At 45.4% G+C, this 23,824-nt stretch overlaps 1 protein-coding gene across 2 annotated transcripts; it reads right to left on the reverse strand.

The window, feature by feature from the left end:
* Positions 1–4,301: 4,301 nt before the first annotated feature.
* Positions 4,302–23,614, reverse strand: MCM2 (minichromosome maintenance complex component 2). 2 transcript variants are annotated; one of them, XM_066613853.1, is made up of 16 exons: positions 23,528–23,614; positions 20,461–20,651; positions 19,107–19,282; positions 16,723–16,986; positions 16,241–16,460; positions 14,618–14,825; positions 13,361–13,495; positions 12,027–12,218; positions 11,727–11,820; positions 11,036–11,286; positions 10,400–10,526; positions 10,059–10,171; positions 9,288–9,530; positions 8,176–8,358; positions 7,424–7,579; positions 4,302–5,827 (listed from the first exon to the last, which is right to left on the reverse strand). In XM_066613853.1, exons 2-16 carry the CDS (start codon positions 20,628–20,630, stop codon positions 5,717–5,719), a joined length of 2,643 nt encoding a protein of 880 aa, XP_066469950.1. In that variant the 5' UTR covers positions 20,631–20,651; positions 23,528–23,614; the 3' UTR covers positions 4,302–5,716. The 2 variants fall into 2 exon arrangements, with proteins under 2 accessions (XP_066469950.1, XP_066469949.1); XM_066613852.1 differs by having other exon boundaries at positions 23,087–23,607.
* Positions 23,615–23,824: the final 210 nt, after the last annotated feature.

A 23,824-nucleotide genomic window follows, 5' to 3' on the forward strand; every position in this document is an offset into this window, starting at 1 on the left:
GGGGCAGAAGGGAACAAACTCAGCTATTCTTAAACACACCAGAGAGCCCGTCACTTTTTGTCAGTGTTCATGAAGCCAAAAGCCAATTTTAGTGCAGAAGCAATCAATAATATGCAAGGCTTACACTAAACTTTTTCAAAGAAAGCATTTGCTTATTGCAGCATAGAAAATGGGTATACCGCCATTAAATATTTTATTAGCATTGGCATTGCACACTCTGTAAGACTAAAGACAAAGAAACTACCACCCACTAACATTAAACAAATTTAGCATCAACAGTGCACTAGATGATGTACAGGTAGAGGGGATAAGAAATTTTGTGAGGCAGGGATGTCTCAACTGTATCATACAGAAAGTTATGTTTCCAGCAGCCATCTCTTTAAGTTTCCATCCAATATGTGTACATGTTCTCCACTCAGCAAACCAGGTCCCTATGGACACAAAAAGAGGCAAGCAGATCCTGTTCCTAGAGAGGACACAGGGTTCCATTTATAGTAACTTGCACTGTATGAAGTTACTCTTCTGGAGGAAGAGTAACTCTGGATGCTACCCAATGGCTCCAGCCCTGAAGTTCACAGTATACAAAAGATAAAAATGGGGGGCTGACCAAGGCAGCACAAACAAGATAAAGCAATGGAGGATCAGGAAAGGGGTTGAGCAGATTTTTTTGGGGGGAGGCATAAAAGTGAGAGTGAAAGAAGAAATTAAAAAGTGGCTGACAGCAGGAGATTGGACACGGCAAACAAGAAAAACAAGGCAAAATGGAAGAGCTGAGAATTAACATGAGCAGGGATGAGACTCCAGTGCTCAAGTAAAGTACTAAAGCACCGAATCTTCTGTTCAGATTTAATCCTGCCTTACTCTCAAGCTTCAGGGTGGATAATACATAAAAAGCCACCCATGAAAGCTCATCCTAGTTGTTCCAACTCAATCCAGACAGTGCTTGTATTACAGGGGTTGGGGGAAAGCTAAGGTGGGGCTGTAATGAAATCCACAAGCACTACACCTTGAGTCATCCCAATTTTATTCAAATTATACTCTCCATAGTATTCTGAAAATGTCTGGTTCGGGGGCCACCGTAACAGATGAGGGACTGGGCTTCCTCTGGCCATCCTACTATTTGAAAACTGCTTGCAGAAGAATGCTTACTCAGGCTTTTATGGACTCATGATGTCCTCCTCTTAACATTTTGTCTCCCTTCACTAAAATACTGGAGGGGAAATCAAAAAAGCACTTACTGCTTGGCTCTATGAGCGGATGCAAGAAAGAAGGGTAGGATTTCCAGCCAAAATAGATGTTAAAGTGGATTTGAGGGATGGGGAGGTTAGAGAACAACAAGACAAAGGCAGGGTAGGAGAAGAAATTGGGAAAGGTAGGGTGATGGGATGTGATAGACGGTTTGGCACAATGAGAGGATGCGGGGACAAAGGAGCAAATAAGCAGCCCATCCTGGGGCATTCCGTGTATAAATGCTTTTATGCGAATGCCCGAAGTCTACGAGCAAAGGTGGGAGAACTGGAATGTCTGGTGACAAGGGAAAATATTGACATAGTGGGCATAACGGAAACCTGGTGGAATGCGGAGAATCAGTGGGATACCGCAATCCCGGGCTATAAACTCTACAGGAGGGACAGGCAGGGGCGTGTTGGAGGTGGGGTGGCCCTTTATGTTAAGGAAGGGATAGAATCCAGCAAAGTAGAGATTGAAGGTGGGTCCGACTCCACCGTAGAATCTCTGTGGGTTAAATTACCAGGCTTGTGCAGCGATGTAATACTGGGGGCGTGCTATCGTCCTCCAGACCAGAAATCTGATGGGGACCTTGAAATGAGGAAACAGATCAGGGAGGTGACAAGGAGGGACAGGGTTGTAATCATGGGGGACTTCAATTATCCTCATATTGACTGGGTCAATTTGTGTTCTGGTCATGATAAGGAAACCGGATTTCTTGACGTGCTAAATGACTGTGGCTTAGATCAGCTAGTCACAGAGCCCACCAGAGGACAGGTGACTCTGGATTTAATATTGTGCATTACGCAGGACCTGGTTAGAGATGTAAACATTACTGAGCCATTGGGGAACAGTGATCATGCTGTGATCCGTTTTGACGTGCACGTTGGGGGAAGAATACCAGGCAAATCTCTAACAAAAACCCTTGACTTCCGACGGGTGGACTTCCCTCAAATGAGGAGGCTGGTTAGAAGGAGGTTGAAAGGGAGGGTAAAAAGAGTCCAATCTCTCCAGAGTGCATGGAGGCTGCTTAAAACAACAGTAATAGAGGCCCAGCAGAGGTGTATACCGCAAAGAAAGAAGGGTTCCACTAAATCCAGGAGGGTGCCTGCATGGCTAACCAGCCAAGTTAGAGAGGCTGTGAAGGGCAAGGAAGCTTCCTTCCGTAAATGGAAGTCTTGCCCTAATGAGGAGAATAAAAAGGAACATAAACTGTGGCAAAAGAAATGTAAGAAGGTGATATGGGAGGCCAAGAGAGACTATGAGGAACGCATGGCCAGCAACATTAAGGGGAATAATAAAAGCTTCTTCAAATATGTTAGAAGCAGGAAACCCGCCAGAGAAGCGGTTGGCCCTCTGGATGGTGAGGGAGGGAAAGGGGAGATAAAAGGAGACTTAGAGATGGCAGAGAAATTAAATGAGTTCTTTGCATCTGTCTTCACGGCAGAAGACCTCGGGCAGATACCGCTGCCCGAACGGCCCCTCCTAACCGAGGAGTTAAGTCAGATAGAGGTTAAAAGAGAAGATGTTTCAGACCTCATTGATAAATTAAAGATCAATAAGTCACCGGGCCCTGATGGCATCCACCCAAGGGTTATTAAGGAATTGAAGAATGAAGTTGCAGACCTCTTGACTAAGGTATGCAACTTGTCCCTCAAAACGGCCACGATGCCAGAAGATTGGAGGATAGCAAATGTCACGCCTATTTTTAAAAAGGGAAAGAGGGGGGACCCGGGAAACTATAGGCCGGTCAGCCTAACATCCATACCGGGTAAGATGGTGGAATGCCTCATCAAAGATAAGATCTCAAAACACATAGACGAACAGGCCTTGCTGAGGGAGAGTCAGCATGGCTTCTGTAAGGGTAAGTCTTGCCTCACAAACCTTATAGAATTCTTTGAAAAGGTCAACAGGCATGTGGATGCGGGAGAACCCGTGGACATTATATATCTGGACTTTCAGAAGGCGTTTGACACGGTCCCTCACCAAAGGCTATTGAAAAAACTCCACAGTCAGGGAATTAGAGGACAGGTCCTCTCGTGGATTGAGAACTGGTTGGAGGCCAGGAAGCAGAGAGTGGGTGTCAATGGGCAATTTTCACAATGGAGAGAGGTGAAAAGCGGTGTGCCCCAAGGATCTGTCCTGGGACCGGTGCTTTCAACCTCTTCATAAATGACCGGGAGACAGGGTTGAGCAGTGAAGTGGCTAAGTTTGCAGACGACACCAAACTTTTCCGTGTGGTAAAGACCAGAAGTGATTGTGAGGAGCTCCAGAAGGATCTCTCCAGACTGGCAGAATGGGCAGCAAAATGGCAGATGCGCTTCAATGTCAGTAAGTGTAAAGTCATGTACATTGGGGCAAAAAAATCAAAACTTCACATATAGGCTGATGGGTTCTGAGCTGTCTGTGACAGATCAGGAGAGAGATCATGGGGTGGTGGTGGACAGGTCGATGAAAGTGTCGACCCAATGTGCGGCGGCAGTGAAGAAGGCCAATTCTATGCTTGGGATCATTAGGAAGGGTATTGAGAACAAAACGGCTAGTATTATAATGCCATTGTACAAATCGATGGTAAGGCCCCACCTGGAGTACTGTGTCCAGTTCTGGTCGCCGCATCTCAAAAAAGACATAGTGGAAATGGAAAAGGTGCAAAAGAGAGCGACTAAGATGATTACGGGGCTGGGGCACCTTCCTTATGAGGAAAGGCTACGGCGTTTGGGCCTCTTCAGCCTAGAAAAGAGACGCTTGAGGGGGGACATGATTGAGACATACAAAATTATGCAGGGAATGGACAGAGTGGATAGGGAGATGCTCTTTACACTCTCACATAATACCAGAACCAGGGGACATCCACTAAAATTGAGTGTTGGGCGGGTTAGGACAGACAAAAGAAAATATTTCTTTACTTAGCGTGTGGTCGGTCTGTGGAACTCCTTGCCACAGGATGTGTTGCTGGCGTCTAGCCTAGACACCTTTAAAAGGGGATTGGACGAGTTTCTGGAGGAAAAATCCATTACGGGGTACAAGCCATGATGTGTATGCGCAACCTCCTGATTTTAGAAATGGGTTAAGTCAGAATGCCAGATGTAGGGGAGGGCACCAGGATGAGGTCTCTTGTTATCTGGTGTGCTCCCTGGGGCATTTGGTGGGCCGCTGTGAGATACAGGAAGCTGGACTAGATGGGCCTATGGCCTGATCCAGTGGGGCTGTTCTTATGAGATTCACGTGAGCCATGGCCGGGCTCTAAACAATCTTTCCTTAATGTAATAGAGGAGTAGGCACACAAATCACCGAGGAGGAGAAATTATTCAGAATTAGTTTGTATTACTGAAAAATGTAGCAGTAAGAGATTCAACGCTAAAAGGCCAAGAGTGAAAGGATTTCTGCTGGTGTTGATATGAAAGCTGCAACTTTGTGTTGCTTAAGTGCCTAATTCAATCTTTGAAGAGACAAGGAGGGACTTCAACTGCTCCCAGATAGGCTTAAATGGGCAGATAAGCTATTTGCCTGACAGTTCAGGAGGCAAAGGCAGATGTAGGGACAAAAGTCCCAAAATTCCAAGGAGAATGCAATATATCAATGTCCTCCCTTCCTCTCACATTCTCTCGGAGGAGCAAGGCTGTTACAAAGTTGTTGCTTTTATTGCAGAAAGCTATTTTAAGGCACTCGTGTTTTAAAGGATTTTAACTTTTATTTTCTTCATATTAAGAACTTCACAATATCCTCAACTTCCTGCCTGGGAAAAATATGTAGCAACATATAAAAAGGAGAAGACATACTACCAGACAACATCTTGGATTTCTGGGTGAAGAAGGCAGCCTCCAAAGAAGCAATTTCAACTTTTCATATACTAGCACATGAACCACACAGTGCTGCATGAACCAATGACACGGAACTTATGAACAGTTTTACGGTTCAAAACAAGAGTGGGAAGTTGTTCCCTCAGTATCTTTCAAATGCATGAAGCAGAGACTTGTGTAAGATGCCTGTGCAGTCTCCGTATCTAGAGGCAATGACACAAAGTGCATGGACTCAACTTTTGGACATTCTAAACAAAGTATGGGCAGAGGAAGCACAACTCACTCATGCTTCCTTTCCTCTTGCTTCTTTAGACTACCCCAAACCACTCCCAGTAACAGAAAGATAGAATCCCTAAAAAAAATTTCATTGATCTGATAAGCAACTGACAATATTCCCCATCCAAGACTCTGTCCAAGTCAGGTCAAATTCCAAAAATAATCTAGCCAAAGTATTCCTTTGGGGCTTTCATCTACCAGCTTCAGTTGCAATGAAACACAGGAGTTCTGGGCATTTAACCACTGAATCAGAGTGAATTTAACCACTGGGCATTTAACCACTGAATCTATTCACAAGTCCTTCCAGCTCAGCTTCCAGATCTTTCCTGCAACATTTGTTGGCTGTTATAATCATTATGTGCAGCACAGCTCCAAATTCTTATTCTCTGCAGCCACTCAAAAATTCACTGCCCTCAGAATGCCTGCACAATCAGTTTCCGCTTCACATCACGGCTGAACCTGTTCATCTTGAACAACTCGCTGTCATAGAAGGCAGAAAGGTTGTGGATGTTGATCTGGCGAGCCTGGGAGAAAGGAAGAGAGACACGAGGTGCATTCTTTAGTCTTTTGAGAGAAAGGTGGAGGCTTCAGTTTTAACATGAATAGATCCTCTCCATCTACCACAATACAGGTTTACAGTAGAAACTGATGTTATGAGGCAGGCATGCTGGCAGGGTCACAATAACTGAATTTGCTTGGCACTTGCCTCATCTTATAACACCCTGCTGTGTTGTACTTGTCATTACATGTTTCAGCTATTTAAGAGAGTCCAGCTGTAGTTAAAACTGGTGTTTATACAAACTGTACTCAATGGGATGCACTTGATTGGTCTATAGCAATGGTTCCAAACCGGTGGGTCATGACCCACCAGCCAGTCAGAACCCCCCCCCCCGTCCTTCCCCAGCAGCAGTGGGATCTGCAGTCCCCCACCTCCACAAAGGTGGTTTCCTCCTCCTAAGGAGGAACCATTGGTCTACTTATAGACTTCCTTAAGGAAAAATAAATCTAAGTGGAACATGAATCCAATGTTGGAAGCAAAAATGAACGATTACTTAAAATACAAATAAAGTTGCACCTTAATTTAATCAGCATGCAACCATCTGAACTACAAAGAACTCTTCATGGAGGAAAAGAGTATTTGGATACATAGTGGGCTCCTCAAAACTACTTCAAAACACACCCACAATGTTTTAAACAGCAGGGGGTTGAGAAGCTTCTAGAATACTTGCCATCTCTGTCCAATCAAGTGCTTTCAATACCCAAACAAGGTTCTTAATTCTCAAATATGTTGGCATTGTATGTTCTCCTTTACTATAAAGGAGTTAAGAGGAAAGCTGATGTATGATGTAACAGTCTTGTTAAAATTAATAACTGCTCTATGGACAGCTGAAAGACAGCAACCCTCTCATTCTGACAGCTGAAAAACATTCTAGGCGAGTCAAAAGCCTTGAATTTGCCTGTCATCTTTCGAGCAACTTTCAGCAACTGTTTTCTTCTCACAAGCAGGGCGTGATGCCAAATCCTTCCCTGGCCACCACTCACAGCAGCAAGAGTGTGTTTATTTTTCCAAGAGTTCAATGGATGTTTGGCAGCCAAAAGGCTGGAGGTCCACACTGTTAGAATCCCTCACCTCCCAACCCAACCTTTCAGCCATCTTGGCTGCTGGGAAAAGGTACCCTATTGCCAACAAGACGGCTGCCAACTCCCTTCACTGATTCTCCAGAACACCACGGCTGTATCTGAAGGAATGAAATATTCTAACTCATTTCTCATAGGAACATGTGGCAGACTGTGTGGCTAGGAGAATGCCACCTTATGGAGGCCAAGATAACACAACACTGCTGTAGCGGCTAGCATTATGTTTCAGTTTCTTGTGCATATTTAGCTCCTGCTACATTGAAGGATATGCTTCACTGAAGAATAACATACAAAAATGCTGCTGCAGATGCTAAAACAGACCCTCCCACACTACTGGTGTTTCAAGCTTTCCTTTAGTACATTTGAATTAGTGCTCACAGTCTATTAGTTCAAAGCGTAATAGGAAAAGCCTAGAGAAGGTTGGAAAGGGCCCATTTAAGCTTCCAGCACAAACACATACAAGGAAAAATGTTTCCCCATACCTTATCAACTAAGTCTTTCTCTGGCACCTCAATGGTATCCTGCTGAGCGCCATAGCGATTCCTCTGATACATCACCTGTTCAGAAACCAGCTGTTTCAAAATGAACAGCAAGAGCTCATTGTTATCGCGCCGGAAGGCAAGGTACCGGGAAAAGGTCTGTGAGGGAACAGAAAAGCAAGGTTGAGAATCACCATCATCACTAACCATTAGGAAAGAGACTGCAAAGAGCTTCTGTTGCCCCTTCAGTCAACAAAATGCACTTGACCTCAAAAGGGCACTTGACTTATCTTCCAGCCGCTATAAGAACCTTATTGCACAGCTACATAACCTAGTCCCAGAAGCTCAAATACCAAATTCTCAGCTTTCTGAAAAAGCAAAAACGCTGAACTCTCTGAAGCTTGGCTACTGAGGAATTAAGATCTCTTTAACATTTCCCCAAGAAGTTCCCTGATAATTAAGTTGCTGAGGCACATTACAAATACTAGGTCAGCGAAAGCAAGGCACATGAGTTCCTGGTCTAAGCACTTAGTTAAACTTAAACACACAGCAACAGGATCAGACCACCTGTAGGGCAATATCCTAAACTGGACTGAGACAAGAGGAATGCCAAGTTTTGGAATGACGCAACTGTCTGTCTAAGCAATCTCGGCCTTTTACAAAGGCAATTATGACTACATTCTGGAGCAGTTAAGTGATCCCACATGGTTTAAAGGACTCCATCTCTCTCACACACTTACACACACCCCACATACCTTTCGCATGCTCCTCATGACACTGAACTTCTGTGTGTCTATGAAACTTTCCAGCATCACCCTGATAGCCATATTGACATCATCCTCCACTACATAATCCCGCAGGTGCATGCGGGCATGGGCCTCGGCCATGCGGATCATGGATTCAATGTGACGCACTGTGATGGGGATGCTCCCAGTTGCCTGCAGAAAGAAAGGAGTAACTCAACTACTAGAAGCTTCCCTGGGGCCTCTTACCTCTTACAACAGCGTGTTTATTTATATGTCAACTGTAAAGCAGCATACAGGAAAAGTGGAATAAATTTAGTAAATCCAAAAAGGCAACAGTAATACACATAAAAGCCAACAGGAGTTAGTACACAGGGCAGCATTGGACAGAGAGCTGGTAAAGACCTCAACAGAGGAATCTCAAGCACATTTATTCAGGAGTAAGCTCCACAGAACTCAACAGGACTTCCAGCTGAATAAGTGGGTTTAGAATTGCCCTTAAGTGTTCAAAATGTGTCAACAATAAGGAAGACTGCACCACCTGCTGGCGGACATAGCACAATGCACAAAAGGCATGCTGCACTCCAGCCTGCCCACTGATTTACTAAAAAGAACTCTTAACTACCCTGCTAATTGGGTAAGAGGCACTTTTTCAAGTGGGTGCTCCTTTTTTTAGCAGGGGGAGAGTAACTGGCCCATCTCACCCCAGCAGTGTCTGTTCTAGTGGCTGTCTGCTGGTATTCTTTTGCATCTTTTCAGATTGTGAGCCCTTTTGGGACAGGGAGCCATTGAGTTATTTGATTTTTCTCTGTAAACCGCTTTGTGAACTTTTAGTTGAAAAGCGGTAGATAAATACTGTTGTTAATAATAATAATAATAATAATAATAATAATAATAATAATAATAATAAAAGATATGTGAGCACAGCTCACAGCTCTAACCAGCTCACTTGTAAGGTAGAGGGGCAGCAAGTCAATGGTACAACAAATCCTTGGTATGTAGAAAATCCCAGATTTAATTTCTGGTGATTCTCCAGTAAAAAGCACTTCATATAGCAGTGGCACAAAAAGTACCTTGCCCTTATTTGTCTTTCCACAATGGATGCCTCTTTCTGGATTACTTACCATGGATTCTTTCCTGAGTTCACTGTACATCCTGGCCACTTTGTCCTGGTCCATCTGGTTGAGTTTTGGGTGAACTTTTTCCTTAGCATAGATTATGTACTTCTTCAAAATCTCTTGTGGGATGGGATCTACACCATAAGTATTAGGGAGAATGACCTCTTGGGAGCCGCCGTTTGCAAGGTCCTTGCTGTTGGGGTGGTGTTTGATGTGGCTACCAACAACAAAGCGAGCCAGCATCTCATCCTGCAACAAGTTATTGGAGAGAGAACAGATGTTGACTTAGAGAGAGACACAGGCAGCACTTATGCTTTCAAGCTAAAGCTGCATGCATAAAACCAACTCAGCAGGAGCTAAATGGTATTACTAAGAGTGCAATTCTAACCCCTTATGTCAGTGCTTTCAAGCACTGACATAAGGACAATGAAGCTTCAAGGTAAGGGAACAAACATTCCCTGACTTTGAGGAGGCCTCCGTGAGTGACACCCAACCACAGGATGCAGCTCATGTCCCATTGGTACCACTATGCCAGTGCTGGAAAGCACTGACATAAGGGTTAGGATTGTGCCCTAGGTGGCCACACTTTCCAAACATGCCCATGCTATCTCCAGGTGTAAGAAGGGTAGGGAAACCTCATACCAGCAGAAGACCTTCATAGCTTCTAGGTATCAAGGTACAGAAACTCTCCCTCCTTTGTGGCAACCATGGTAGCAGCTTCAGGAATCTGTCCTCAAGCCTTATTTAAGGAAAAAGTTAATTTCTAAACGCTTGTACCTGAACAGGGTCCACTGCATCCCTGACCACACACAGGACATCAAATCGAGAGATGATGGGTTCCGTCAGATCAACGTTTTCCGAGAAGGTCAAAGAAGGGTCATAGCGCCCACCTATGATAAGGGGAGACACTAGTTTAGAAACAGCTGCTGAACAGAGGCTCCCCTCTGCCCTATCCAAATGCTATTCTCTCTCCAATAAGTGCCTCACTTATCACCTTTCATCTCCTGCCTTCAGACCTCCTAACAAACAGCAGACTGTCCAAAGAGCAAGGAGTCTGAAAGCAATTATTTTAGCAACTGTAGAACAGATTTTTCCTGCCACAGTCCATCATCACATACCTATGGGGTTGGCAGCAGCAATAACAGTGCAGCGAGCTTGCAGAGATGTGACAATGCCAGCCTTTGAGATGGAGATGCTCTGCTGCTCCATGGCTTCGTGAATGCTGGTCCTGTCCTGATCATTCATCTGAGGGAAAACCACATTGACATTTCAGCAGTGGCTGGGCTGTCCCATACTCACGCTTCCTATTATGAAGAGGCTGAAGCTTGTTCATTGAGAAGCATCTCAGCTCTTTGATACCCCTTCCAAAAGGGGCACTACCAGAAGTCTCTCACCTTCAATGCCAAGCTATATGTTTAGGGGCTTTTCAAGAGCAGAAACATCAAATTTGTTTCAGTAACATCTTTCACCACACACTAGAGAACTCAGAAGCGGCCACTTCCCAACATTACTGATCCATCAACTTTGACACCTGTTCAAATCTGCTGAAGTCTCTTTGCTTCCAGGCTGCACGTCCAAATTTGCAGTTTTGACCTAGGCCAGCTTTACTGGGGAGGACGTCAAGCCCACACATGTCCACCTAGTGCTCCCTCCCTTGGTCCCCCTTCCCTGGTGTCAAGTTCAAAGGCCTGGAGCTGAGCAGCCCAGATTTGAAGCCTCTCCCAGAGGCTTGAGGTGCTCCAATTGACACTCACCTTGTCAAACTCATCTATCAAGCAAACTCCTCTGTCTGCCAGCACCAGGGCTCCTGCCTCAAGGGTCCATTCCTTGCTCACAGGGTGTCTCTGCACATACGCAGTCAGACCAACAGCAGAAGCACCCTGACCAGTGGTGAAGATAGCTCGGCTGGACACTTTCTCCACATATTTGAGAAATTGAGACTTGGCTGTTCCAGGGTCTCCACAAAGCAAGACGTTGATGTCACCACGGACTTTATGTTTTCCTCCTAAACCACACAATGAAAATAATGGAAAAACTGATTCTAACGCAAGTCCACAACTCATACACCTTAAATACTGGTACTGCCTTCTAGAGAAGCAGTAAATAATTGAAAGTAGCACGATAAGCTGTTTGCACACCACCTCCCTATTCCACCCCAGAGCCACACATTTTTTAGAAACAAAATGAATTTGATAGAACACAAAAAGATGCTACAAAAAGAAACTATGAAGAGAAAGCATCTGGATTTTTTACTGGCAAAAGAGAATCTGTCACCAAACAACCGACTTGGTGGGGGGGGGGGAAGATGGGAGAAGAAGATCTGGCTATGTATTTCCAGCATAATGTCTAAATCATGGGATTAATGCCCCCATCTTCCTAGTCACAAGTTGCACAAACTGTATGAAAAAATAGACAATCATGGACACAACCAATACTTCCACTTACCAGGGTTTTTGGGTTCTCCCCCAAAGAGGGCCAGGGCCAGCCCCCTTTTGATGTCTTCGTGTCCATAGATAGATGGAGCAATGCTTGCAAAAATCTGAAAGCAAAATCACCAGTTCTCAGAAGGTCATCTTTGGCACAGAATAGCCAGCACCATACAGGCAACATGGGGCACAGCCACTTTACAATGGAAAGCTACTCACAGGTCTCTAAAAATGGTTACATTCAGTCACTTATTACTCACTCCCTGTCCTGAACTTGGAAGCAGACAGCCAGCAGATGTAACTCTGAAAGCAAACTCACTTTCTCTCCAATCTGCTCATCCTTGGAAAGACGAACAATGGTCTTCATGTCCTCATCCGTGAGCTCCCCAACTGCCACCTTGTCATCCTTTTTGGCAATGTGATTGGCCAGGATCACGGTTGCAAATACTGGAAACCCATTAGCAGTGTTCAAAGAACCATCATAATTATTATGGTATATTCCTGTTAGCTCCTGAAAGGCGCAGAAAAAAAGCATTTAGTCACAAGTATTAAGATAATCGCCTCTCAGTCAGGGAATCATACAAGATAGTCAACATCAGCCTGTGGTGGTACAGGAACGCAAGTCAACAACAATGTCATATGCATTAAAGTTCCTCAGGGAACCTTTGAGCTGTATGAACACCATTGCTCTCTGTAGGATACCAAAAGTGCAATCTTATGAATGTGCACTTAGAAGAAAATCTCACTGTATTAAACAAATGTGTTCACAGGATTGTAGCCTTAACATTGGCCTTTTGATAATATTTGTGGAGATAAAGCCACATATGTCACTAACACCTACAATTTATCCCTGCAACAGTACACACTGCTGTAAGTATACGTCAGCCCTTTGTATCTGCAGATTTGGGACCCATGGATTTCACTATCTGTGGGTCCAAAACCCATGGGGTCTGCCCAACCTGGACCCTCTGGAGGGTGTTCAGGAGGGAGCAAGCCTCCCTGTCCATCAGAAGGTCTTCTAGAGCCCCCAAAAGGTCAAAAATTGTGACTTCTGGTTTTCGGTCAAAAAACTGAATGTGATTTTTGGCCTTCTGGAAGCCTCAGAAGGCTTTCTGAGAGCTGGGGAGCCATCCCCAGGCATCAGAATGTCCTCCAGACGTGGAGAACACATTTGGAGAACTACAGATGCCCAAACCTGTGGATTTCATCATCCACAGGGGTTCTGGGAACTGAACTCCTGTGGATACCAAAGGCCCACTATACTTCTATTTTAACACTGGCACATTGCTATAGGCAGAAGTCTCCTGCCAACATAACGATCGGAAACTTTTCAAAACACAATAGGAGCCTTCATCTTTAAAGAAGCCTAAACGTAATGCTGAGCAGGCAGCCAGCAAACCCTAGACCTGGGGGGTGTACAGACAGGATCATGCACTAAAAAAAGGGGAGCAGAAGGCTCAAGATGTCATTTTCTGTTGCACATTGTAATTTGTAAGAAACTGCAGGTATCAAAAGCCGCAGGTTTCCGTCAAGTCATCTTATTCCCTTCTGACAAAAATGCACCCCTTACCCAGATTCTATTAAAAACTGACTGTTTTAGATACTGTGAATGCCATATTCTCTCTTGCCTTCTCCTTCTGGCACTGTACTTACAATTTCATCCCCAGGCTTGCAGCTGTCAACCAGGTCAGCAAGCAAAATGGCATCCTTGGAGCGTGGGAGTCTGCCAGCTGCCACCTTCCCAGGGCTCTCCTGGATTTTGATGCGTTGGTAGTTCTGATAGATAGTCTGCGGGGAACCCATATGTGTTATTTGGAAAGTCAAAGGCAATAGCAGAGTCTCTGCTTATTATGATTAGCACAGGATCACACACAAGAAGAGCTTGAAATCAAATTCCAGAATATTCACTGCAGACTGTAAAGAACGGGGGCTCTTCTATTCAAGGAGACATGGTAAAAAAGCATCTGTAATGTTGAAGAATCGTGTGACCTTTTTCTACTACAGCACTTACAAGTGCAACATAAGGCCCAATTCTTAATGGAAGGAAATGGTATGAAGCTCTTTTCTATCTTGTCTACTACTGTCAGCTCATTAATACACTCTCTGTTTAAAAGGACCTGGAGGTCTTCTTATGATTTAAAATAAGAAAATAAGTTTGACCTTGTGTCCACATGACAAATCTCCAGAGGTAGCTGTGTTAGTATGTAGCTAAACTGACAGGGCAGATTAGGCTATGTGCATCAAGCGTTAAACAAACAGCTACTTGGGGGGAGCACTGCTACCTAATCACCTTATAGCCACAGCCCTTGGCACATAAATAAGGCAGCAGCCTGTAAGGCCTCTAAAAAATTTGAGAACCACTGGAGTAGAGCATACCGAGTTTGACGGCCCAATTCAATGTAATTCATATATTCAGAGAGCACCTGCTCTACATTGTGTAGACAGTCAATATAAGAGAGTCCCAGAGTGACACCATAAGCTTGGGCTGGCCTGTATGAGAACAGTACTACCAAAGAGAGGCAAGTTGTATACAAGAGCAGGGATATGTTCAGATCTGCAGCTACAGAGCAGAGCACTGGACAGCGAATGAGAAGCAATGGAAAAGTTGGGCTTGGGGGGAATCCACTGCAAAGTGTACCTGCCCATCACCACCTCCAAGTCATCTAGTGTGCTTGCACACCAGACAAGCAACCTACTGATGTTCTTCAACCATCTGCTCCATTCCCTCCAAAGGACTAAAAAGCAAGGCACTGGATTTATTGTCCTGTTGTGCAAGCAATGCAGCTTCATGGCACATGCAGTCTGTTTTCCTAAGACAGGAATTGGGCTCCTAAGCCAGACATCTCGAAATGACATTGAATTCTAAGGTAGTATAAAAACCAACCCACCACACCCCCCAGTATAACTTACCTCTTCCATGTTGATCTCAAAGGGGCCAACAGACTGACACTCTGGGCAAGACCCTGGCTTGACTTCCTGGTTCTGGGACTGGAAGAACGGTCCCAGGATGAAGCTGCACTTACTACAGTTATATTTGACCATGCTGAGCTGGGGGAGGACGCCTGTGCAGCTTGTCACGACCCCACTTGTCCGGATCAGCTGATTCAAGTGCAGCTGCCTGTGAGTAAAGGCAAGGTCAACATTAAGACATGCAGAGCCTCTTGTTTCAGATAGGAAAAAAAATCACAATGGTAGTTTTCCAGTCTTCCAATAGCAACACTGCTACTGAAACAGGTTTATTGGGGAAAGGTTTATTTTGAGAATTAAAAACCACAAATTAGTAAATTCCAATATGGCAAGTTGAAGCCACCAGCAGCCTTGCTACCTAAAAATAGAGAGGGAGGAAAAGTCTCATCTGATGCCAAGGTAATGATATCTAAACATGAGATCTCAGGAGCTGCCTCACCTACTGCAAATGCAGATCAAGATTGCTACCTCTTGTTTCAGCAGACAGCTCAAGTACACTTCAAAGCTGGGATGGCTTAGAGCAGTGTTTCTTAACTAGTGGTACAGGTACCACCAGTGGTACTTGTGGTACTTACAGGACCCCTGGACATCTGCTGCTCACCAGCAAGATCAGGAATGAGATGCAACAAACAGCAGTAGGAAGCTTGGCAGGCAGAGTCCCAAAGCATGATTTTCCATGCTCAGAAAAGCCTTTCTGTTCACTCTGAGCCTCTTAGTGGTGTTTGTTGTCACATCTGGCTACCACCAGAAGTAATGTCATCACCAGTTACTTCTGGTGGTACTTCGAATAGGTGAACCATGTGAAGTGGTATGGTGAAGGACAAACTTGAGAAACACTGGTGTAGAGCAATGCCTTCTCAAGAAGGCAGAGCTTGCCTTCTCCCAAACCAGCTTCTTTTGTCTTTCGCCCCTGCAGGTTTTTTCCCCCCTGCCCTGGTGCCCTCTTTGAATGATTGCAGGCCACAGTTGATTACACAAGAGGAAAGTTGGAAGATGGGTCTGCAAGGCCTTGTCACACTAACCAGCTAAGTCAGTTCTCATTATCCACTAGGATTAGGATCCTGGAAACCCTCACAGATAGCAAATTCACAGATATGGGATCAATGGGGTTAGGTGCAAGAGGTACCATGGGGGGAGAAAGGGGAACCTGCCCTGCCATCAGAAGAATCCAGCAGAGACCCTCAGGAAGCCAGCAAAGTGCAGCAAGAAGTGCCAAAATATCTCTGAATGCTGCAGAGATGTTCCAGAGGCTGCAGGGACCTTAAGAAAGGTACATGCAACCAGTGCAGACCCCTTTAAAATGACCAGCAGAAGCTTCCACCAGTCATTTTAAAGGGGTCTGCACTGGTCACAGGTGCCATTCTGAAGGTCCCTGCAGGCTCTGGAAGGTCTCTGCACAGTGGATAATGATAACAGAGGTGCAGATAACAAGAGAAGGTAGCAACTCTGCCCCTCACAGATAATGACTTTGCATATAAAGAGAACTGATTGTTTATTTCATCAACACGCCTAGCTTCGAAAAACCACAGCAGGATAACCATCTCCAAAATCAAACAGACTCCTTACCTAAGTGAACGTAACTCCTCCACCAGAGGCAGATGCGAGATGCGGACATGGATTTCCTGAGCAATCCTGTCATATTTGGGATACATAGCCAACACCACTTCCTTGGCTGCTTCATCAAAGATCTTCAGCATTTCAGCTGGAGCCTCAGGAAGAAAGTAGGCAAGGACATGTTCCCGGGCAGCCAGATCCTCATAGTTCACCACAAGGCTCTCCTGGTTTTCTGCCAAGGGAAGAGAGGTTTTCTCAAAATATGGCCACATACTACCTTCCCAATGGATAATTCATCTGGCTAGCGTCATTAACAAACTGGTTGGAAAGGATAAAGCAGACACATACCAACTCAGACAGTATGAAATCTGAACATAATTTCATTGGTGAATGAAGCCACTGATGAACTTGGCACTCCACACAACACAGAACCTGACCAAACATGCTCGATCACTCTCCCGCCAGTCTCCTTCCCCATTCCTACACAAAGGTACCTTTGCACATATCGCTGATCCTCTCCTTAAAGACATTGTGGCCATGGTCATCCACATGAGTCTTCAGGAAGTTCTTGAAGCGGTGGTAGATCTCAAGCCGAGGAGCTGCCATGGACACCCACTCCCTCACCGAGTGCCCCTTCATGTCTTCCAGGTTCTCAATGCTCTCAATCATGTCCTCATCCTCATCTTCCATGCCATCAGCAGCCCGTTCAGCCATGCGCCTCTTTCGCAAAGGACGATCCTCATCTTCATCATCACTCTCTAGGGGTCGGGGGGGGGGGGAGAAACAGACCAGACTTTACAAAACTGTATGCTTATGTAAACTGACAGCAAACACCTCTGCTAGGGGAGCAAAGAAGCACCTGTCAAGCAGTTCTCCTCTTCTGTTTAGTAGAGGGAGAACAATTGTCCCCTTTCACCCCAGCACAGTATCTTTTCTAGCAGCTGTTTGCTGGTGTGCCCTTCGAGTCTTTGGTTTGTTTGTTTTCTTTTTTTCAAACAGTGTGAGCCCTCTTGGGTTGGAGACCACTTATTTAGCAACATAAATCACTTTGTGTTGAAATGAAAAGCAGTTTGCAGTATATTCTTGATAATAAAAGAACCACTGAGGACACTAAGGTTGCAATTTTATCCACACTTACCTGAGAGCAAACCCCCACTGAATACAATGGGGCTTACTCTCATACTTCTGACTTACTTCTGAGTAGACATGCATAGGTTTGGGCTCTAAGGGCCCAATCTTATCCAACTTTCCAGTGCCAGTGCTCCTGTGCCAATGAAATATGCACTGTGTTGCAAGTGCATACTGATTGCCTCCCCACTTTGTTGGGGAGGCAATCACAGAGGCCTCCTCAAGGTATGGGAACATTTGTTCCTTTACCTCCGGGCTGCATTGTGGCTACAGTGGTTCTAGAAAGTTGGATAGGATTGGACCCTAAGTCAGCTCAGCTGCCTTAAAAGATATAGGGCAAGGACGGGCAGACTTGCAGGATCTACTTTGTTCTAACACAAAATGCAAAGGCTTGCCAACAGAGTTGCACAAAGATCTGGTCAAAGGTAACCAATTAATATTCATTTTCAGGTGAGGCACACTGAAACCAAGTTACTAGAACAAGGGCAGCCACAGTAGAATATCACTTACAATTTTACTTTCTACTGTTAGAGAGAATCAGAAACACCCGCTGATCTCCTCTGAGAGGTTTTGAACTACTTTTTGCCTGATCCCCTCCCCAATATAAAACATAGCATCCCAAATGCGCAGGTGAGACCTCTAGGTACTTATACATAGAGAACAAACTGGGACCTGAGCTCAGTTTCTCCTTCCAGAACAGGAACCAGTTGAGGGCCCAAATCCATCAAGTGAGCCCACATACTGGGCTGACCCCTTAATTGGTTTGGAGCCAGTATTCATAAGTATCTGTGCAGCAAAGTATTACCAGTAGAATTTGGTTTACTTTCAGCAATAAATACAGGCAGGCCCCAGTATCCACAGGGGTTCAATTTTGGAACCTCTGTGGTTAAGTGAAACCACAAATATGGGTGAACACTGCCCACCCACCACTGGAGCCAAGGGGAGATCCACTCCCCTCACCTTCAGAGGGTCGCCTGAATCCAGCAGAGGCCATGCACATCTGTCTGCGGCCCCTGCCAGGCTCATACTGAGCCACAGAGTGAAAAACACGACTTTTTCAAAAAAAAAACCCAGAAGTCATGTGTTTTCCACTCTATGGCTCAGTCTGAGCCCAGCAGAGGCCAGGGACAGATGTGCGTGGCTTCTGTCAGGCTCAGACGAGTCTCTGAAGGCGAGGGGACATGTGTGGGGGATATGTGTAGGGAGCCCCTGCAGACCCGATCCATGGATACAGGGACCCCCCTGTACTGGTGAAATTAAGGACACTGTTATCATCATGCTGACATCCATCCATATAATAACCAAGAGGGATGAAAAACCCCAAATATGCAGTGATTTTCTTCTTTCAACAGAAAGCCCCAAATGCTTAATCATATGCCGAGTGCCTCAGTGGCAACAAGGCCCAATCTGCCATCAAGGATAAGCGTGGGGCACCAGGGGACACTCAGTGTAGGGTTTTCCCAGGACCCCTCAGCAACCTGGCACACGCACAGTCTCCTTCCCTCATCTCATTAATCCAGCTGGAATGAAAAGTACAAAATATCTTGATCGGCATCACTCAAAATCTATATGAGCTTGCATCCCAATATGGGACAACAAGTTGCATTGTGTAGTCTTATAATTAAGGCATGCCAGTGTAAGAATGAACACAATGAACCGTACCTTCCAGGAAAAGGCAACCATAGCTTTGATGGAAGTAGACTATACAGATTAAGCTATTTACAAGTAGAAGCAAGCTTCAGAAACATACCATAAAGCAGACCGGCACGCATGCGGCCCAGCGCACGGCCCATCTCACGGTCCCTCTGCCTCATTGCTCGCTCTGCTGCTTCCCTCTGGCTGGCAGTCAGTTCTTCCAAGTCTTCATCATCCATGGCCAAGCCCTCAGCTTCATAGATATCCAGTTCTGAAATAGGGCGGTAGTCCCTAGACACCCACACAGCTCAATTAGTCAACTGTACAGCATGTGAGAATTACCTGAGTGAGCACATAGTGCATAACTGGACCATGCTTTATTTAACATCATTCAATCAATGAGCACCTTCAATGTATGTGGTACAGCACAAGATTTGAAACAGATTTAATAAAAAGGCATTAATGTGTGCAATCAAATGAATTAAAATTCACAAAGCTGCATTTTCTGATAACTCAAATGATAATTATACAATGCAACCGAGAAGTGGATAGAGATAGAACAGTGTTTCTCAACTAGTGGTGCCTCCAGTGGTACTTGAGGTGGTGTCTGGTGGTACTGTGTGATCCCTGAACACCTGCTGCCTGGCATCAAGACCAAGAATGCGACACAACAAACAGTAGTAGGAGGTTCAGTGGGCAGAGCTCCAAAGCATGCTTTTCCACACTTGAAAAAGCCCACCACCTTGAGCCTTTTACTGGTGCTTGCATCTGGCCTCCTAATCTAGAACTAACTAACTAGCAATTATATCACTTCCAATGGTACTTCAAATAGATGGACCATGCAAAGTGGCACGGTGGAGGACAAATGTCAAGAAACATTGGGATAGAAGGTATAGGTTCTCAGAAAACAGTACAACACAGTTGCCTGAACTCAGCAGGAGGGACCTGCATATGTTGCTACTGAGGATGCACACTTGAAAGCCTGCTTCCCATCATCACTGTCATTCTCATCACTCATCTTTTGATATGAATGTACTTCAGGATTGCCAGATGTTACCTGTGACTATCTGGCTACAACTGCAGCTGGATCAGCACCAGCATGTATACATATCTGTGCAGCAAAATATTACCAGTATTTTTGTCCATCATTGGTTTACTTTCCACAAAGAACTGGTAAAATTAAGGATGCTATTATGTCAACACCTACCCATATAATAAACTCAGAAAGTTGAAAGACTGAAGAATTGTGGCAATATTCTCCTTTCAACAGAGGCCCAAAATGTGTAATCATGTGCATATCGAGAGCTTACTCAAACAGAACTTTTCTACCTTAGAAGCCAACATTTTCTATGATAGTTCAGTTTCCAGTAATGCTGATATACCCTGTTATCCACATTTTGCCTCCACAGAATAACTATAAAACCCAAGTGTCATGTAAGCATCCAGGCAGAGCAGAGGAAGGCTCTTACCTTTCCATCCCTTCTCCAATCAGCTCCTCTCCATCTTCCTCTTCTTCATCAGGGAGTCCTCCAGTCCCCAGAAGTCTTTCAGATTCATCCTCAAAGGGAGGAAGATCTCTGCCTGGGCTGGAAGTGAAGGCATCTCCTCGACGGGAGCTATGCACAGGGCTGGTGGCCATATTGGAAGACTCTGAAGAATCCTAAGGAAAACAACATATTGCCAAAGTCACAAGTCGCAGTTAGTTAATTTACTGAAGTACCTTATGAGTGAAAGCACAGAAAGCAAGGCAATGTTTCAGGTCATAACACAGGGAACAAGAAGAATTAACAAACAGCTCCAACAAGACAGGGAAGTGTGTTCTGTGAAAATGAACACCCAACTCCCCAAAACTGTAACAGCAGGGAAGGGACACTCCAAGAGGGAAAGGAAAATTAATAACCTCCAGTTGAAGTCTGTCCAATGCAGAATGATTTATTTTTTCACATTTTTGTACTGCTTTTCCTTCAAGGAGCTCAAGGTGATTTACATGACTCCTTCCCTCCTTTTGTCTTCACACCAACTCTGAGAGGTAGGTTAGGCTGGAGAGATAGTGACTGGCCCAAGGTCACTCACAGCTGACCTTGGGTATTCACAGCTGAGTGGGTATTTGAACCAGGATCTTCCCAGAACAACTACACCATACTGGCTCTCATCTCATTATTTTGTGGGAAGCAGGTGCCATTTCTGCAATACTGCTAGCCAAACAGCGAACAGTTTCACAAACACATTCTAGGAACATGGAAGCACAGCCTCTCTTTTGGGAATGCAGCTTTAATAATAATAATGGCAGAAAATCCAAGCCTAATTTTAGAGAGGCAATAAACTTCTGTCTGGGTTGCACCTTTTCAGATTACAGTACAGGTGGAGACTCATACTGTGAAATACTTTTCTATGGATAAAAACATTCCTAGACATAAAAACTAGATTGCTGACAGCAAGCTGGACTAGAAGCTTTCTCTCCAACACGTAGCTTTCAGCAACGAATGAATTTGTTTTAATGCAGAGGTCAACTTCATCAAGGGCCTTGGCCTACATTTTAATTCTGCATTTTAATTCTGCAGTCTAAATGCAGAATTGACAACTCAGTGAGAATTATGTCCAGGTCAGAAAGCGCATGAAAACTTTTAACAAAAAATCCACAGTGTGCTTCCTCACCAGCACTAGATTGGGGGGGGGCACAAAAAGGGTGAAGTGCAATTCTGCAAAGACCATGTTTTATCTCAAGTTAGAATTCTGAAAAAAGAAATAATGGTATATTTCACACGAATGCTCTCATTCTCAAGTCTCAGTAGTGGCACCAACATTATGGAACTCCCTCCCTCTTAGCTTACAGACGGCTCCCTCCTTTCTGGCAAGGCCTAAAAACATGGTTATTTAGATCAGCCTTCAGGTCTTTTAATATTGGATATTGTGGGATTTCATTTTTATTGTGGGGTAGACAGGGCATAGGAGAGGGGGTAAAGGGAGTAATTTGTACCCATCCCCAAGGTCAAAAGGGGGGCCCAGGAGCCAAAGGAAGGGCCCCAGAAATTTCCTGGGATCTGACATTTTCCTATCTACTCAGACTTGTTGCCTGTACGGAATTCTGGGGGCACTACCATGACTGGGGATGCTGGGGTGGGTAGACCTGGGCTCCAAAGACTTTTCCAGCTGTCTCTACCCTCCCCCCACCCTGTTTTGCCCCTCCCTGCCCCTTTTCTGCTCACCCACCACCCTCCCCCGTTCTGTTTCACCCCTCCCCCTTTGCAAAGGAGCCCAAAAGAAACTTTGTACCCCCTGATAAAATTCCTCTCAGAGGCCCTGGGGGTAGATGCTGTGGGCCTTCCCCATTCTTTACTGTTGCTGCTAGCCTGTGAGTTTTGTCTTTGGTCTGATGTGGTACTTTTAATGCTGCCTTGTGGAGTAGCACTAATGTTTATAGTTTTAACTGTGATTTTATGGTTTTAACTTTGATTTTGATGCTGTAAAGCGGCACCAGGATGCAGGTCTCTTATCTGGTGTGCTCCCTGGGGCATTTGGTGGGGCATTATGAGATACGGTTATCTGGACTAGATGGGCCTATGGCCTGATCCAGTGGGGCTGTTCTTATGTTCAGGGTAGAAATTTAGTAAGTTTAATAAGAAAGTTTAGAAATTCACAGCCCCATCCTATCCACACTTACCTGGGAGTAAGCCCCATTGACTCTAATGGGACTTACTTCTGAGTAGTCATGAATAGAATTGTGTTGTCAATAAGTAAGCAGGGTAGAAGCTGATAAATAAATAATTGCAGGCATTTCCACTGCAGAGTGGCTTGTTGATTTTCGTGGTGCTGTGCTGTGCTAGTTTCCCTTGGGCATCCCACCTCCCCAGGGCTTTATTTCAGGGGCCTGGGCTGCAGCATCTGCCATGTACAGAACTCCCTGTGTCCAAGCAGGCAAGCGAAGGGATCCAGTGCTACTGAGAGTCTTCCCTTTGGAAGCAGCCCAGGCTGCCCTCCAGAGCACAACGCCATAGGGAGGAGGGTAGGGAAAGGGGGCAAGGCAAAGAACTTGCGCTGGAGGAAAAGAAACTCGACATGCAGCATGGAGAAAAGCTCCCCCCCCCCAGCACTCACCGCCATTGCTGCCGCACACCCAGATCTAGCCTTCCCTGCAAGCCGACCCGCTTCCTTCCACTGCAGACGCAGCCCGAATTCCGCGCGAAACGGGATCACGTGGCCCAGAAAGCCCGCGAAAGCTCATGAATAATGAATAACCCGCTCATGAATATGCAGATGAGATGGAACGTCTGCGGCCCGTAGTGAACAGCGGACAGGGAAGGCTACGGGCTCGCGGATGGAAGTGGAGGCTGCAGTCCTAGCCACGCTTCCCTGGGAGTAAGATGCATTGACTAGAATGGGACTTACTTCTGAGTAGACAGGCATAGGATTGGGCTGTGAGGCTGCCACCCTATCCACCCTTTCCTGGGAGTAAGCCCCATTGACCATCCTGGGGTTTACTTCTGAGTAGACATGCTTAGGATTGGGCTGTGAGGCCGCACTCCTATCCACACTTACATGGGAGTAAGCCCCATTGACTAGAATGGGGCTTACTTCTGAGTAGACAAGCTCTTAGAACGCCTTCCACTTGCAGCCAGAGCAGAGGACGCCTAGAAGTGAATATCCTTTAAGACTTTGACATTCTTTCCCTTCGGTCCCGCCTCTCCGCTTCCCCCATTGGCTTCTTCCGTCCTTTTGTTTCGCTTTTGAGTGCGGCTTCTTTATTTAGCCGCCTCGTGATTGGCTGCGGGCCATCGGCGCGAGGGATCGGCTCAAAATGTGCACAACCGAGAAAGAGCCGAAGACCCCCTCCCT

Source organism: Tiliqua scincoides, chromosome 2, assembly GCF_035046505.1.
Source record: "Tiliqua scincoides isolate rTilSci1 chromosome 2, rTilSci1.hap2, whole genome shotgun sequence".
In the NCBI taxonomy this organism is placed as follows: domain Eukaryota; kingdom Metazoa; phylum Chordata; class Lepidosauria; order Squamata; family Scincidae; genus Tiliqua; species Tiliqua scincoides.